General features: G+C 37.1%; 1 protein-coding gene and 1 long non-coding RNA gene across 21 annotated transcripts; both read right to left on the reverse strand.

Moving 5' to 3' along the window:
• Positions 1 to 1,056: 1,056 nt before the first annotated feature.
• Positions 1,057 to 3,205, reverse strand: LOC109127185 (uncharacterized). Of its 20 annotated transcripts, none has more exons than XR_002033939.2 (8): positions 2,875 to 3,205; positions 2,718 to 2,793; positions 2,514 to 2,597; positions 2,189 to 2,228; positions 1,953 to 2,010; positions 1,658 to 1,815; positions 1,511 to 1,586; positions 1,057 to 1,328 (listed from the first exon to the last, which is right to left on the reverse strand). It is a non-coding gene; the product is annotated as an uncharacterized LOC109127185 (long non-coding RNA). The 20 variants fall into 20 exon arrangements; XR_002033940.2 differs by having other exon boundaries at positions 2,192 to 2,228; positions 2,875 to 3,195; XR_002033944.2 differs by having other exon boundaries at positions 2,514 to 2,582; positions 2,875 to 3,125.
• An 11,582-nt stretch (positions 3,206 to 14,787) lies between these two features.
• Positions 14,788 to 16,618, reverse strand: LOC104728186 (small RNA 2'-O-methyltransferase-like). Its single transcript, XM_087472583.1, has 5 exons — positions 16,434 to 16,618; positions 16,147 to 16,245; positions 15,640 to 15,817; positions 15,323 to 15,442; positions 14,788 to 15,222 (listed from the first exon to the last, which is right to left on the reverse strand). The coding sequence occupies exons 1-5, from the start codon at positions 16,616 to 16,618 to the stop codon at positions 14,788 to 14,790; spliced, it is 1,017 nt and encodes a 338-aa protein (XP_087328709.1).
• Positions 16,619 to 17,355: the final 737 nt, after the last annotated feature.

Genomic DNA, 17,355 nt, shown 5'->3' on the forward strand with positions numbered 1-17,355 from the left:
CTTTTTTTTAATATAATAGTGATCTCATGTCCACTAGCCACCTAACCAAAATCAAACCAAACTGCGTAAATAACCAAAAGATACCAATAATCAATAACGAATAACCAATAATTAAATAATCAATAATAGTGATAATTCAACCAAGTCATAAAACATAAAACCAGCAACCCAACAATGTTCTACTGACTCAACTTTAGTAACCTAACAGAAGCCAGACAACACATCAACGAGCCACTAGAACATCCTCCTCTTCATTGCCTTAATTCCACGATCACACTTTGCCTTTACCTGCACCACAACATATTTGAGATGCGTGAGTATTTTATAAACACTCAGTGAGGCAATCCTCCCATCTACTAGGCTATACACACAAGCAATTGAGATATCTCTAACAATCAAACAACAATCAACAAACAAACAACAAACTGATCTCCACTCCACAGGTAAGATCTCTCAGAAAAAGCTAGAAAACTCCAAAAACCCACAAGAACAGTTTCTCTCTTCTTTTCTCCCTAAAAAGTGGCTAAACCTTACCAAAGACGACAACACCTCCTTTTAAACTCGACTTCCAGGGTTTCCTAACCCCAAAACGCAACGTTTAACTTATTTGCTTCCCAACCAAACTAGCCTTGCATCGACCAATGTAACATCTGCATCGATCGATGCACATCCCAAACCGGGATTCTGGTTTACGGATGTTACAACTACATGATCATTCCTCGGTTAACAATGTTATCTTTAGCCTGCAACTACAAGAAATATGCGTATTTTTAACACATGAAAAACGTTATTATATCGTTTTAATAGCGATTTCGTAAACGCTGTCTATGCCGGTGCTATCTTAGAGGGGACACATACAATAGCATTTTTTTCATATGCTATTATTTGTCTCTATAATAGCGCTATGTTATTGTTATATTAAAATTATTAGTAACGTTTTTTATGTGCCATATTATAATCAATAGTAGCAAAATATTTGTACTATGGTTTTGTTGATATAATATATTTTATTATAGCACAAAATTTACATTGTAATTCAGTTTAATAAAGTATGAATTTATTTTAAAAATTATATTAAATAAATTATCCAAAACATACATACCATATTTTAGACTACAACAAGTCATCAAACCAAGTCTTCTTATACAATATTTACTACATACCATCGAAAAAAGTTCATTAAAAGATGTTAAAAGCTTCAGGAACTCCAACTTGCTTCTTAAATATAACCTTCTCCTTCGCCTTCTTGAAGTCCTCCAGCTTTAGTAGACCCATTCTTACTCAAGAGTCATGACCTGTCTTCTTGTGGTCCTCACTCATGCATTTTCCTAACAAAGAGATTTAACAAGTCAAAGATTAGAAAATACATAAACAGATCATATCCTAAAGCTCATCACGTAATCAGCTTCAGCCTGCAACTAAACAACACAAACTCATGAAGAAGAAGTATTTAATAGCCTAAATATATAGAAAATGATACAGCAACTTTTAGAGAGCTTGTTTTGAGTACCTTCGGTGACTTTGGTGACACTGAGTTGAGCAGAGTTGAGCCTTGAGTTCTTTAAGCCACCTACAGCCCCAATAACCTTATGAACACATCAAAAGTTAAAGAGTCTGAAGATACAAGACACTAAGGCAAATATACACTAGCATGTACCATGGAGCCTGTTGTTACACCGGCATAACCAGCAATACAAGACTCAACCAAAATAGCTGACAGTTGATCTGAGAGAAACCCACCAAAGAAAAAAAACAATCAAGGTAGACATAAATCCATTAACAAACTCATGACTTGAAATTGAAACCTATGAAAACCTGCAAGAAAAAAGAGAACACAAATTCAATCATAAGTCAACAACAAGACTAATAATAGATAGAAACACCCCCCAAACAGATTTAGAAAGCATTATTATTTTGACTTTGATGACTTTGATCAAGGAAAGAAAATTGACCTATTTTCTTCCACCTCTTCCCCTTAAACTTGTCAACAGCTCGTCTAAGTGTCTCATCCTGAATAGCGATGGAAACAAATTACATGCCACAATAAGAATAGTCTCATCATTTGATTCATGTAAACAGTAAATCCATATGCATATAAGATACATTATCGAATGAGGCCGCTCTACACATCAATTAAATTATGAAACCGAAGAACAGGAAATTAGAAACAAAAAAAGTAACGACTAACCACCTCAGGAGTTCATCGTCTCATAGGGCCACTAGTCCTCCTGCAAGGTCCAAGATTTGAGAATGAGTTAGGTGCTAACGGTTGCTTATTCTCCATACATTGAATCTCAATTTGCAACTCACTTATCTCCTCTCCCACACCACCCAGAAAAATAGAAGCCAAACATAATAAATCAGTGATGAAATCACTAAGCAAAAAAAAGTCAATTCTTTCCAGCTATTAAGATATTTAGGGTTTATAGCAATAATAAACAATATAAGACCCCCGTGTTCCGATTCAGAAATAGCCATGAACACACACCACAATGGAGGAATCGAGAAGTTACCTTGATAGCTTCAATGACATATTCAACTTGGAACAGCTTTCCTTCGGGAGAAAAAAGTGTTAGACTCCCCTGTCATAGTCGGTCCTTGCACAACAACAAAATCAGAAACCACATATAAGGCAAAACCACAATTGAAGTAAAGAAGAAATTTTCGGTGAACCCAGAAGCAGAAGAAGATATATTTGGTTTAAGACCGAGATATACCTAGTGAGAAACATCTTCTTCGGTGATTTCGATCTGTAAAACCTCTTGCAGTCCTTTTCTCAATAGACTCAAAACCCTAGAAGAAGAATAACAGATCTAAGTAACCCTAATTCCAAACCCAGATTCAAAGGGGGAAAGAGAGAGAGAAACAACAAACCTTCTCCGACGAGATGAAATTGACATTTTAATGAGAAGGTGTGAGCTAGGGAGAGTAAAGGAAGTGAGAAAGAAAGAGCTAAAGGAGAACAACAACGAAGAATTTGGGTTGTAAGAAACGGATCTGGGTATGCACATGGAAGATTAAGGGTTTGAAGGTGGAGAGACATTTTTTTTTTTTTTTTTTTTAAGAAAACAATAAATATTTTCTATTTATCTAGATCCAACACTTGCGCAAAACCTTAAAAATTTAGCTATATGTTATTCCTTTATCGAATTTTTATGTAGTGTTTGGCGGAAGAGTTGTTTTCGGTTCCCGCTCACATATTTTTAGGTTTAGCGTTTTAAAAGTGCTATCATATAGTTTTATTTTTGAAATTTTATGAAAGATAACACTTATGAAAACTGCGCTATGTTTCTTGTAGTATGCATCACTCCTGACTTCTACATTTTTTACTCATCCTTCTCGATTTGAAGATATTGTAGAAGACATAGCCACTTTGGGGTTCTCATCAACAATTTGAATTCCCAATCAAAAATAAAGAGATTTCTTAGTTTTTCTGAGTATTTACCCAACCCAAAAAATTCAAGATATTAATGTAGTTAGCACTTTTGAAAATAGTGGTTGGTATTACTGTTTCATGGCTAAATTATTGAAGAACCTAGGCCGTCGTGCATGCCTTATGCCTGCTTTTTACTTCTTACCTGTAAGTCTGTAAGAGACCCGATCTCATTTTCTTACGAGTGAAGAGAGATTAAAGAAGTTATATTTAATGTCACAATTAACACTCTTTATGTACCTAAATAAAATAAGGAGTAGCTTAGTTCTATAAATATAAGAGTCTATGGAAAATCATTGTTCTATAAGACTTGAGAGAAAGATTTAGTTTTGAGAAAATTCTAAATGAAAAAGAAAACGTGCTCTTATATTTTTCAATTTCTTAATCGTAGAATCAATTGTTTCATTTTCAAAAGTAAAGAAATCTTTTTCATTGCCACTCCTAGGCCTGTAATGGATCTCCAAATCTTTGACATGTGACAACATTAATGCCTCTCCTGTAAAAGAATAACGCGATGGACACCATGCAACATCTTTTCAACGGTCAGATCACTGTTTGTCGTATGAACAATTATCCCTCCATCAAAGCACCACTTGTTTAACACTCCAAATTAATGAATGTGACTGGTTATGGGCAAAACATGGGTACATATTTTAGTTCTCATAAATTTAGTAAATCTAAGTAATATTAGAGACATTTTACCTTCTAGTTAGTCTGTTATCTCTTTTCCAGCTTTGCTTGATTTCTTCGAGTATCTTTCTCACAGTGTAAATCTAGTGAGTAAAAGAAGAAAACATATCAGAAATGGAGAGGATCGGATGATATAGTTCAATTCCATTGTAGGTTTGACTATTGAGTGAAAGCAAATTTAGGTCAAAGTTTTGGTTAACGACCTAGATAGTAAGAGTTTACCTTTTTCAAGGACACGTTACGTTGATAATCACCTTCTTGTAAACAAAAAAAGCAAGTCAACGTTCTATAATATTAGCCATATTATAGTTCAAATTTGCGTAGTTATATAAAAAATAATCTGCAAAGATTTATTTGTCAACAAGTAAATGTGGGATTATTTTAGAGTCTACTTTTTCCATTAAAATAAAATTTTACAAAATGGAGGAAATTATTTACCCAAATAAGGAATTTGTTGAACTCGATCTTTAGGAAGAAATATATTTACAATATGGTTACATCTTTCGAGTTTCTAGCCAATCTTATACCATAATTCTTTTTCAGATATTTGGGGATCAAATCTAGTTATGCATATTGTCCACAAGCTGCAAAACACAAATTGTAAACTGAAATGTGGAGAATAGTAATCTAATAAATGAGATTTTTTTTTTTTTTTTTTTTTTTTTTTTTTTTCAAAAGCATACTTGAGAAAGTTAATAGAAGAAAAAGAAAAAAAACAACAACAATTACCCGTTAGGATAAAGAAGTAGATACACCGGAACGCCAAACAAATCTTTGCCTTTCAATGGAAAGTTCAGCTGGTGCAATGTCGCCGGAGAGTGTCCCCTATAGATATCTACTTTTAGAGTCTCGTTAAAAAAGATAGTGTGGAGTTCACGTCATAAATGTGGGATCCATGATTACCCGATCCAACCATAGTGTAAATTTCATAAACCTATGTTTGTTTCTTAAGAGATTCTAGATTGTCAAAAAGGAGATCTTTGAGTTTTTGGGACAGGTTATGATTGCCATTACCTATTATTACAAAATTAGAAACGCTCTGTTGTTTTTGGAATTAGTCTTGACACGGAAGCCACTCATTGGTTTTGAATGCTTTGGAGCCAAATCAAATTAAACCCTTTTTCCATTAACCTCTGATATGTTTTGAAAGAGAGGACAAAAGCACAAGAACTAAAACAAAACAACAACAACAAAAACAAAACAACAACAACAAAATCAAAAAGAGAGAGAGAGAGATGACCCTCCATTCAATCCCTTTAAATTAGTTTCTCTTTTACTTTGCTTTCTTTTCTTGAGAAAGAGTTCGTGAGAGATGAATCAGAAAATGGGGACTCATAAGTTCAGATTTTCAGACATTTTTGCCTCCCTCATGGATCTATAAGCTCAAAGACATGGGCAGAGGTTGCAAAAAACACCATCCTTCTTCTCCCAAATAGCCAAACACCTCTAGATGAAGAGTTATTGTATCCCTGGTACTCTCCTCCTCTGATGCTTCTTCCTAAGAAATCTCTGCAACCCTCTTCGTCGTAATGATCTGTTATGGTTGAGGGATTTAGTCATTTGAGAGTCTCTGTTTTGAATCTTCATCGTATTCTCTTGATATAATTGTGTTTCGGTAAGGTCGATATAATAAAAATCAGGTTTCCCATTTCTGTGACTTTGTGAGTGATAATAGGATTTTCACCTAGGGTATCAATTCTCTATGCAATTGCAGTACAAAGGGTTATCAATCCAAATGGTTACTGTTAACAGATAGAATGCACTCAAAACAATGCAAGTCAAGCCAATCAATAGACTGGTTTTATCTAACAACCTAGAATGAACAGAAATAAAACTAATAAAACAAAGAACTACTCGACCGAGGTACACGATGAAAGCAATCGAGTACCGGATTGAGTAGGTGGTCGGGTGACAAGAAAATAAGAAAAAAATGATGAACAACTCGTGGCAGCAGACGATACTGATGATCGAGTACTAGGTCAGGTTGGTGGTCGGGTTAATGATAAAAGTTTAAACAATCAAAATACGAAAGCTCCTAAGGATAGGGTAATAGGTTCATAAGTATTCCTAATCAACCTAGAATGTTTTATAGGCCTCAAGCAATCTATTCCCTAGACAATTAATTTCTAAACCTTGCTAATCCACTCTCATGGGAGAAACAATCAACCCTAATCACTTCCTTACTCAACTCTCGTTGGAGAAACATGACTAATCAGACATTAAAATCCAATACACTATTGTCAATAGACTCCTTACTCATCTAATCTCTTAGGCTAAGTGAGTAAATATCTGGCATTAGTTGATTCAACCATTTCATCAAACACCTCTCGGTAAGGAGATGCCTAGAATATAATCCCAACCTCTCGGTTTGAAACTAGCACTATGAACACTAATCCAGAAGGGAATTTTCATACAAGCAATCAAGCTAAAACATCCTAATCGATTAAGAATACTTACTAACCTATCCCATCCCTAGAAACTTTGAGATCTCATCGAAAACAACGTAAAACAGAGATGAATAAGAATTGCATAATTAAGAATGTTGAGAATACTGAGTATAATCAAATAAAGTAGAGAACGGAAAGTAGAATTACAAACTGTAAAGACAAATTCTAAGAATTAAAATCTCTCTAAGAAAGTATGAAAATCGGCTAGGAATTGCCTTTGGTGGCTCTCGGTCTCTCTCTCTGTCGTGTGTGGCTTGTTCTGGTCTCAAAAAATATGAAAGGGATATATGGAAACCCCTTGACCTAGCAAGTCCTACACGAGTCTAGGGTCGAGCACCTCCTCGGGTAGGGCTTCGGGTGGTTTCTCTTGAGCTTAGATCTACTTCTTCGGGTTAAGGCCTCGGGTTGGTTTTATTGCACGATCACACCTTCGGGTACATGCTCGATGACTCCTCATTCTTGCTCTTTTAAAGCTCAAAAGCACATGTTTTCATCCAAAATACAACAATGCAACACCTTAAACAACCTAAATGCAAATATCTAAGGTTAAAGACCTAAAAATGCTAAGGTTAGACTTTAGACAATACAAAGATACCTAAAAAGGTGTAAAATAGAGAGACATCAACACCACTAAACTTATCTCTTGTTATTACTCTAGCAAAAAAGTAAGAGGATAAGGTTTGAAAGTGGGGACCTAGAGCCAAAACTTACTGATCAATTAGTTAAATTCAATGTCTAAGTTATTAACTCTAAGATGCATGGTGAAGGACTCTACTTAAGAATTTTCACCACACAAATCACAACAAAATCTGATTCTATCCCTAATCTACACATGCATTCAGATTTGTCATTCCCTTTAACATTCATTAGCAGAAAACCATGAATCAAGCAATGCATTGTCATCAAACTCATTCGACTAGAGTGAAGGGTTTAGTGACAAATGTGGTGTCTTTTCCAAAGAGTTTTGTCTTTCAAAAATTGGTTCCTCTCAACAAAAATGGATTGAGGTTTAGGAGAATGCTAAAGGTAAGCTCCAACAAATGCATAGAAAAATATGATCACATCTACCCAAAGGTACATATATCGATTTTGATCCTTCCTAATCTACATCCAGCAAATGTCTAATTTCTACTCTTTAGCTTTTCTAAAACCATTTTTTTTAGCTGGTCTTAGGGGTGGTTTCTTTCTTTGAACGCTTTTAGTGGATTGGTGTTCTTATAAATTATGGTTCTTCCCCCCCCCTTTTTTTTAGAACCTACTTTTTATTTTATTCCCAAATCCTTCACTAGAATTTTTACTTTGATCACACTCCCTTCCTGAAGACATTTTTTACCCTTTTCTTTTCCCAATTTTTTTTCTTTTTAAACCAAAAACTCTCAAATCCCTGAAACAAATGTTCACCTAATCCTATCTTGTCCGGATAATGCGAAACTAGAACTACTTAGGATCATATTATTGTCAGCTCAAACCTAACACTTTCTACTCAGCTCAATCCGAAAAAGGCCTAACACTCAAAGAATGGCAATGTCTTGAAAGAAGGGTAAGGTTAAAGGTGGGGTGAACAGTTCCAATAATGGAAATCAGCTACTTGGATTAACAAGACTGGTAAAAAAGGAAAAAGATAATTCAAGTATGTGTATTGTGTTGAAACACTTTTGTTTTTCTATCTTAACCTATGAATGAATGAATGCTAACAAACAAACAGACTTAGGCTAAGATGATCAGAATGGGATGCAGGGTGTTTCAATACCCTTATGTAGTGTGTGATGCATGCAATCAATATGTAAACAGAGACTCAAGTCAAGCCAAATATGAAAATGGTTTTGATACTAACAATCCTAATGACAAAAATGTAAATGCAGAAAGTAAAATAATGTTGAATGTAAATTAGACAAGAGCAAGAACTAAACAAAACTATAAAGATGCAGAAAGTAAACTAAATGAAACATAAATGAAACAGAAAGTAAATAAAAGAACCTGAAGGTGCTCGATCAAGCACTCGACCGTGTGTCTGGTCAAGTGGTCTGGTCGAGTTGAGCAGTATGAATAAAATATGCAATCTTGACAACTTTAAAAAGAACAGAATGCAATGAAACAAGATAAGATGCGGTAATAAACAATCAGATAACAAAGTAGGCTTCCAAAGATGGATTCATGGGCTGGTGTTCAAGTTGTGGCTATCTAAACTAGTTAACAAACCTCAATCAAACATGAGCTATCTCTAGACAATGATCTTAATGACTCACTAATCCACTCTCATGACAGAAGTGATCAAGTTTAAGTAAAATCCTAACCCAACTCTCATTGGTGAAACCATACTAAACAGGAATTAAGGACCAGACCATTACTTGTCAAAAATCACCTTATACAACCAATCTCTTGGGATAAGCATGATAATCTCCAGTATTAGCTTTATCTAACAACCTAAACATTGGTATGATGCAAGGAAGCTTAAGATCTATTCTTACCCTATCAGATATAAGAACAGCTTAGAGCACATCTAACCCATAAGAGATATATTATCACACAAGCTTAACCAATCTAAACAACCACAACCCTATACCAGCCTAATCCATCTCTAGAATCCTAACTCACTACTCAGATGAACAAAACATGATGATGATGAACATAAACCCAGAAAATGATAAAAATAGCATGATAAGATAGATGAGATGATGAACAATAACTTAATATAAAGAAACAAACTCAGATTCTCAATACCCAGAAAGTTATGAGACTTACAATATATTAAAATCTGAGAAAAACAGTAAATAAAAGTGGCAAATGATATTAAAAAGCTAAAAACCTTTAAGGGGTAAGAACTAAGGTTTTTTTGGTGGCTACAGGTACTTTTTTGCCTAAAGAGGGTCTTCTGGCGCCATGGGGTACAAGGGATATATATAGTGAGGAACGGAAGCCCTGATTTGGCTAGCTAACAAAATAGAAAGTCGGCTCAATGTACTCGACCACAAGCGGTCGAGTGGCCTTGGTCGAGTGGTCCATCCTTCTGCTCCCCACCGGTTAAGTCCCTGAGTAGCACACGGTCGAGTGCTTCAGTAGCACACGGTCGAGTGCACGAGTAGTGGTGGTCGAGTGCTTCATGCTTTGTTGGTCTTCTCCTTGATTCAACTCCCCCAAACTTAGTCTTTGCTTGCCCTCAAGCAAACAAGACATAAGCAGGTGGAGAGGTTTGAAAGTGGGATCTGAGAACCTTAAACATGTTAATCGACTAGCTAGAATCAATGTCCAAGTTACTAGTACTAGGATGCAAGGTGAATGAGCTATACTTAAAGATTTTAGACAAGCCTTTCACAACCTTAACTGATTCAAGCCTTAGACTTCCACATGCATTCAAATCAGTCATTTCCTTTAACATTCATTAAGCTAGAACATGAATCAGATTATACAATATTTAAACTCATTTGGCTTGGTAATAAGGGTTTAGAGACAAAAATGGTCTCTCTTTTGAGTGAGGCTTATCAAATACAAGTGTTCTCTCACAAAAAGTGGATTGAGCTTTAGAAGAAGACTAAAGGTAAGAACACTTAGACACATACAAGAACAGAACCTTGTCTACCCAAAGGCACCCAAAGTGTTTGCTCCTAACATTCTAATCCCATAATGTCCTAGTTTTATCCTTTAACTTCATCTTTTATCTTTTGCCTTTTTTCTCTTTTGTTTTTTAGTCTTATGAGATGTTTCTTACTTGATTTGTCTAGTGGAATGGGGGTTTCTTTCTTAATTGTTAAGGCTCTTTTTCTTACTTGTTTCCCAAGTCATAAAGCTTTTTACTAGACTTTTCTTTTCTTTGACCAGAACCTTAATTAAAACTTTTACAATACCCCATTCTTTCACTTTGAGCTTGAATTTACTGAAAAACACTTCCCTCCTAAGGACTTTACCATTTTCTTTTTCTTTTCCCTCTTATCTTTTTATTTTTCAAACACACCAAATCCCAAACCTAGAATTTAAAACCTAGTCGTATCTAGTTTGAAAAATGCAAACCAGAACTACACAAGGCTTTATTCTTGTCAGTTCAAACCTAACACTTTTTACCAAGCTCAATCCCAAAATAGGCCTCACACACTCAAGAATAAACATGGCTTGAAAATAAGGTTGGTTAAGGGTAGGTAAACTGATTCAATGATGAAATCAGCTACTTGGATCAACAAGAGTGATAAAAAGGGGAAAGATGATCCAAATATGTATAAAGTATCCATGAGTTTAAAATAATGCACAAACTGATAATTAAAAGTCAATATTAGGTTCTTATAAGTAGGAAATGACTTCAAATCACAACATGCTTCAATTTAGGCCAGAATGCAATATAGGAATTCTAGACTTGGTTCAATCTTATGTTTCTAACCACTCAACTAGCATCTAAGTACTATTAACTTGGACATTGATCCTAGTTTAGTGAATTTAAACAAGTTAACAAGGCTAAACTCATCATTGATCCCTAATGCAGATTATGAAACAATCCTATATGAAATATGCTAACAAGATCCTAATATGCAATGCAAACTACATAAACACTCTGTTTTTTTAAAGATTTTTCTCAAAAAAATTCAAATTTTTAGGGTTTTTTTATGCCATAGATGAAATGCAAGAACTAATATGATTATGCTAAATATTTGAAATAAGAAAATAGAAAACAATGTTAAATGCTTGTCTTAAACCCTCTCCCAAACTTAAATTACACAGTCCCTTGTGTAATAAAAATTTGAAAGAGAATTTAAGAATTGAAAACAAACAAAATATGCAATTAAATGGTATAAACAGTGGATAAGGTGATGATGGTACCTTATTGGTTGTGGAAGAAGTCATCAACAGCCTCACTCATGTTGTCATATGTGTAGTTTGAGCCTAAGGCTTGAATTTGGCTTGTTGATGGAGAAGGGGGAACTCGACTATAGCTCCGGACATGCACTCGGTCGAGTGCCTGCTCGAGTTGCCTGGTCGAGTGGGTTGTGGTGGGTGGAATGGCTGTCCTTGTTGTCCATAGAAGGCTTGGTGCATGAAAGCAGGGTTCATGAAGTACTGAGGTGGGTAAGGAGGGTAAACTTGGCCATAGGGGTAAGGTGGATAACCTTGATGAGCTTGGAAACCATATTGAGGCCTGGGGAAGTGCTCGGTCGAGTGCATTGGAGGCACTCGGTCGAGTGTTGGTTCGAGTGCATTGGTCGAGTACCTCGGTACCTGCTGTTCTGCGCGAATTGGACCTCTTCTCCTCTGTAATGGCTCAAATGATGAAGCTCTTGAAGGTTCCAAGGGGTTTTCAGCCCTAGACAATACCCTGGTTGAGCTACTCCTCCTCAAATTCTCAGTTGGTGCTGGGGATGAGTTTCCACTCTTAAGCTCAGCAATCTCTTTCTTCATTCCCTTGATATACTTGGACATCTTCACGACCTTCTTCTTCAGCTTTTCAACAGTCTTCCCATGCCACTTGTTCCACTTTTGGAGAAGTGTCATCCTCTTGGTTGTCTCTCTCACACCTCTGTTGTCTCTTGGCTGAGGTTCATAGTCTTCAAAATAGAACTGCTCCTCTCCATCTGCCATATCAACATCTTCAGCATAAGGGGCTGTTCCATCAAACAATAGCTCAGCTGCTGGCCAGAAATCAATGTTAAGCCCTTCACTTATAGTTGTTGCTTCTTGGTTTGGTAGAACAAACTGAGACTTCCCCACTGTTGGGTGATCAAAGTTGAACAAGTATCTCCCATGATGCTTCTCCTTGGCTAGAATGAGAGTAGAGGTGAGGTATGGGATGTCTATCCACCTTGGCTTGGTCTTTTCACCTCTCAATGGAACATTAGCAGCCACAAGGATTGGAGTGATGATGCCTCCAATGGTTAGGACTCCAGTTGAGCCCCTCTTGTATAGCTTGCTAACCCAGCTTCTATCATCTTAAGCTCTCCCTCATTCAAGTTCCCAGTTTCCCTTCAAGTAAACATAGTATTTGCCAAAGCCTTGTAGAAGTACCTTAGGACTGGGCTTCTGATCTTGGAACTCTTGGTGCTGGAGGAGTAATATGGCTTGTCATCACCAATTGTTTGCCATAGGGAGTACAGCTCATCTCTTGGTATCACCATGTTATACTCAGTCCCAGTTTCAAGCCCATATAGTGTTGCTAACTCCAAGATTGATAGTTCATAAGGCTTGCCTCTAACAGTGAAGGTGATGAAAGCATATCATTGAAGTAGTGCATTTGGACTATAGCTAAGAACTCACAGCTCTCTTCCTTGTACCCCTTCATGTTCATCCCCATGAACTTTGTTAAGCTGCAGTTCACAAATAGAAGCTTTATATCCTCAACAATTCCAAGCTTCTCCATGGTTTCCTTGTGAGGATACCTGGTCCCTTGGAACTTCATGCTCATGAAGGCTTCATAGAGCTGTGTTGGTGACAAAACACCAGAATCTACTTCATCTCCACTCTCACTCTCTTGTTCTTGAACATCAGCTACTGGTTCATATCAACCTCCATCTCCTCATCACTTTCAGTTTCCTCTGAATCAACTTCAACAGGATGTTTTCTCTTCTCCGCATGTGCACTCGACCCCCTGCTCGAACCGACACTCGACTGTTTGCCACCTCGAGTGAGTGGTCGAGTGCTTCATGCTTTGTTGGTCTTCTCCTTGATTCAACTCCTATCTGCTTCAATGGTTGCACTCCTCTCATCCTAGATGCTATTTCCATGCTTCTTGAGTCCAATTCACCTGTTTAAACAAGAAATAATGCAAATGCAATGCAAATCCTACTCTAATGCACAAACAGACCTTAAACTACAAGAAAGTAACAAAACAAGCTAATAAAACATGTAAAAGATGTGAATAAACTATGGTTAAACAAGGTAAAATATATACATATCATGTGTCCATGAGGTTAATTTCAATGCATTACTCGATAATTATTAGTCAAGATTAGGTTCAAGTAAGATAGGGAATGACATCAAATCACAACATGCTTCGACTAAGTTTCAAATGCAGGTATAAGTATTCAAGGTGTGGTTCAGTTCTACCTTTCAAACTTAATCAACAAGCATCAAACAGTTAATAACGAGGGCATTGAATTTATCCTAGTTAATCGGTGAGATTACACGGCTATAGTCATCATAATCCCCAATGCATAGACAAACAATCCTATATGAAATAATCTAGACTCAATCCTATAATGTAAATGCAATTACATGCTCCATTTTTTTGTTATTTAAAAATAAAAACAATTTTTTTTGCGTTTTTCTACGCAAACATATGCAGACTCAAATAAATGAAACTATCACGCAAAAATTTGAAACAAGAAAATAAAAACAATGTTAATTAAATTCTCAGATCCTCCCCCAAACTTAAATTACACAGTCACTTGTGTAAATAAAAGTCTGAAAAAGAATCCAAGAATCATAAAATGAAACAAATTACAATGCAATGATATTTACAATGGTTGGATGAAAATTGTACATCATTGGTTGGTGAAGAAAAAGGTTGTAGCAGCCTCCATGCTCGCCAGGGTGTATACAGGGTTGTCACCGACTTTAGTGGATGTCAGGGTTAGCTCATCAAAAAGCTTGGTAATGTGCGCGGACGACTTGCTCGGACCAGCATCCAAGTGGTGGATTGGGTGCGGCATTGCGTAGCTTACCGGGTATGGCATCGGGTAGTGGAATGGATAAGGCTGGGGGAAGGGACCCGAGTGGTCACCTGAGTAGTCGCTTGGAGGTGGCATCAGATAGGTCATAGAGTAAGGCGTCGGGTAAAGTTGGGGATAAGGACCCGAATGGTCACCCGATTAGGTGCTCGGACAGGGCATCGAATAGGGCATCGAGTACCCCATCGGGTCAGGAGCTGGGTAAGCATCCGAGTGACTCCTGCGTGTTCTGTCAGGTCTGGTTCGGCCAGGTCGTGTGCTCCCCTAAGGGCATCATTAATGGGAGAACTTTTTTTTGTGTTCTTAGATTAAATATATAGTGAAAATAATGTTAGATCAGTTGTTAAGATCATAGGTAAAAAAAATGGGAGAACTAATTATGGTGTTCTTAGAATAAATATATAATAATATAATATTCTTAAACATTTTACAAAGATGTAATTTATTATTAACTATAGACCAAAACTTGAATGTGAACAAAGATACAAACCAAATTCAATGATCCTTGGACAAAAAATTATTAATACTTACCTACAAGTCTATTCTGGTTGATGATACTCTTGTAAACCAAAGATTAGTCTTTTTTGTCTCCATTTCTTCTTGTCCATTCCCAAGTGACTTTATAAGGCTGCATCGAGCCTTCCGAGTCCTTCCTTTTAACAGCAGACAAAGATTTCCGTCTAAAAATAGCAATCTGAGAAGCAAATCCGGGATCTATTATGCCAGACCCACCAACACCGCTGAACTCGACGCTGTAGTGGTAGCCTTTGGCGAGCTTAGTTGCCCACTGGTTAAACTGTTTCCTTGTCCATTCGAACTTGTGGTCATGGTTCCTGAACTGGAGTGGCTGTGAAATGGATTTCTTTTCTGAGTTGTCTGGAGCACGCTTATGTAGAATTTTGTTGTACTCGTAGTTTGGTGTGGAGATAATCAGAAGTTTCGGGCGGAACAAGGTTAGAACTGTTTTCCCAAATTGACAGGCTTGATCTTCCTCCATGTGTTCAATGACCTACAGAGTCGGAACAGATTATATGTTAAAGTCAGATTTCTTGAAGATAATACACATTTTAAAAATGATGAAGAAATGAAGCAAGAAAATAGAAGGGGACCTCTAAGCAAGTGCCGACGTCAATGTCTTGCAGCCTAGAATCAAACTCGAGGATGGAGCCATCATAGAGTGTAGTAGATTTGAGGTTGCAAGGTCCCTTGTTTAATTTCAAACGTAGCATCTGAAATTGAAACAATACATGCACACATATTTGATGTAAATTAACAATCTTCATTCAACCATCTCTGAAGAGGATATAAAATACAATCTTCACATGTTACACAACTCATGAATCGCATAAATGCAGTTTTGAACAAACAAATATCAAGCTTTAAGATGCATATAGTCTCATCAGGTTAAGTCTCAGAGTTAGCATACCTTAGCAGCACGGGCAAGGCCCTTCTGTGAGATGTCAACACTCGAGCCATAAACCGTTCTGTTCTCAGTCAACACTGTGAGCTTCCCGCTTAAAACCATAGCTGTAACGGGAAAATCAACCGTGGTGAAAAACTCAATCAAAACATCACCATTTCTCAAGAACACATAAACCCTTCCTCTAGAATCACAAATAACAAAGTACTTGCTCGAACCTTCAAAATCTCTAAAAGGTAACACATTGATACAAGTTGCATCGGAATTGAGTTTCACAGCTGATGTGAACTGAAACCTCTCCGACCAAATCACAAACCCTCGAGAAAGATTCAATCACTTTTTTATTAATTATTTTTTGATATCACCAATCACAAACCCTCAAGTTCTTTGTCCTGGCGGTTCTTCATGTCTGCAACAAACATCAAATACCATTCGAATTTGGATTCTAGATTCCGACTAATTCTACAATCTTGTCACCTAATTCCTCCTAAGACTACAAATTGAATTACTAACCTGAGATTATGAGAGGAGTATGCAAAATCACGATTGGTCTGAGAGGGAGAGTGAAGAAGATTTGCCCAGAGCGTTGATGGAACATAGAAAGAAGAAAACCTAGAATCGATTTCAGACAGAAGGGGAGAAATGAAAATTTTTCTTTCTTTCCAAAACATCTCGACCAACCAATGACGATGAGCCACGACAAATGAGAACTGGGTTTGGATCAGTTCTCATTCAAGATCAGAAAATTTGATCTAAGCCCACTATTCACTTTTTTATTAATTTTTTTGGGCTTAGAACACATAGTGTGTTCTCCCATTAATGATGGCCTAACTGGCTCGCTCCTCCCCATCCAGGTGGGTGCAAGGGCTGGAGCTGGAGCTGAGGCACAACTTGTCTTGTCTTGGAGCTTCCTGATCTTTCCTCTCATTACCTTAAGTGTCCCAGTAAGGTTCTTTACCTTCCTTTCCATGAACTTGTTCATCATCTTCAACCATCCAATCCTCTTGTGGGCCTCTCTAACCCCTACTGGCTACTTTTGGGAGCAAACATACTCCTAAAATTAAACTCCTCTAGCTCTTCTCCATGCCCTTGTCCTCCTGCGTCTCCTCCATCACTCTATGATTCCTCCTCATGGATGTATAGCGTCTCCAGCGGAGGTGAAAAGTCAATGTTAGCTCCAAGCCGAATCTTTGTGGTAGCGACATTAGGTAGGATCATCTGAGCTTCTCCTGTTGTGGGATGAGTGAACCTGAATAGCAGCATGTCATTTGGCTTCTCATAAGCCAGAAACTAGAAGCAGATCGTTGGTTTCTCTTTGGGGCAGCCCACATGGTGCGTGGGATTTTGTTTAGATGGTTATGGTCAGCCTTATTGGGGTAGACCATCTTCTTCTTCATATACGAAACACTAGTCTTACTAGTCTTCCGAGAGTTGGTGTCATCATCATTGCCTTCAGTAGTGGATCTACTCCTTCCTTTATAAGAAGAATTGGAGCTAACTGATGAAAGCTTCAGCCTTTTTATTGACCTTATGACCTAAAGCAGTATCTAAAGACAGTATTATGTGATAGTGCTAAAGCTAAACAATAACAATTGTAGAGCTACCAACTTAAGCCACATGAAAATTGGAGCAAACACCTAATGCTATTAATCAGTGTAACATTTTGAGCAATAATAGTAAGGTATCACAAATGACAAATCCGACATAGAAAAAAAAGGAAGG

This window comes from Camelina sativa, chromosome 11, assembly GCF_030686135.1.
Source record: "Camelina sativa cultivar CO46 ecotype springtype chromosome 11, ASM3068613v1".
In the NCBI taxonomy this organism is placed as follows: domain Eukaryota; kingdom Viridiplantae; phylum Streptophyta; class Magnoliopsida; order Brassicales; family Brassicaceae; genus Camelina; species Camelina sativa.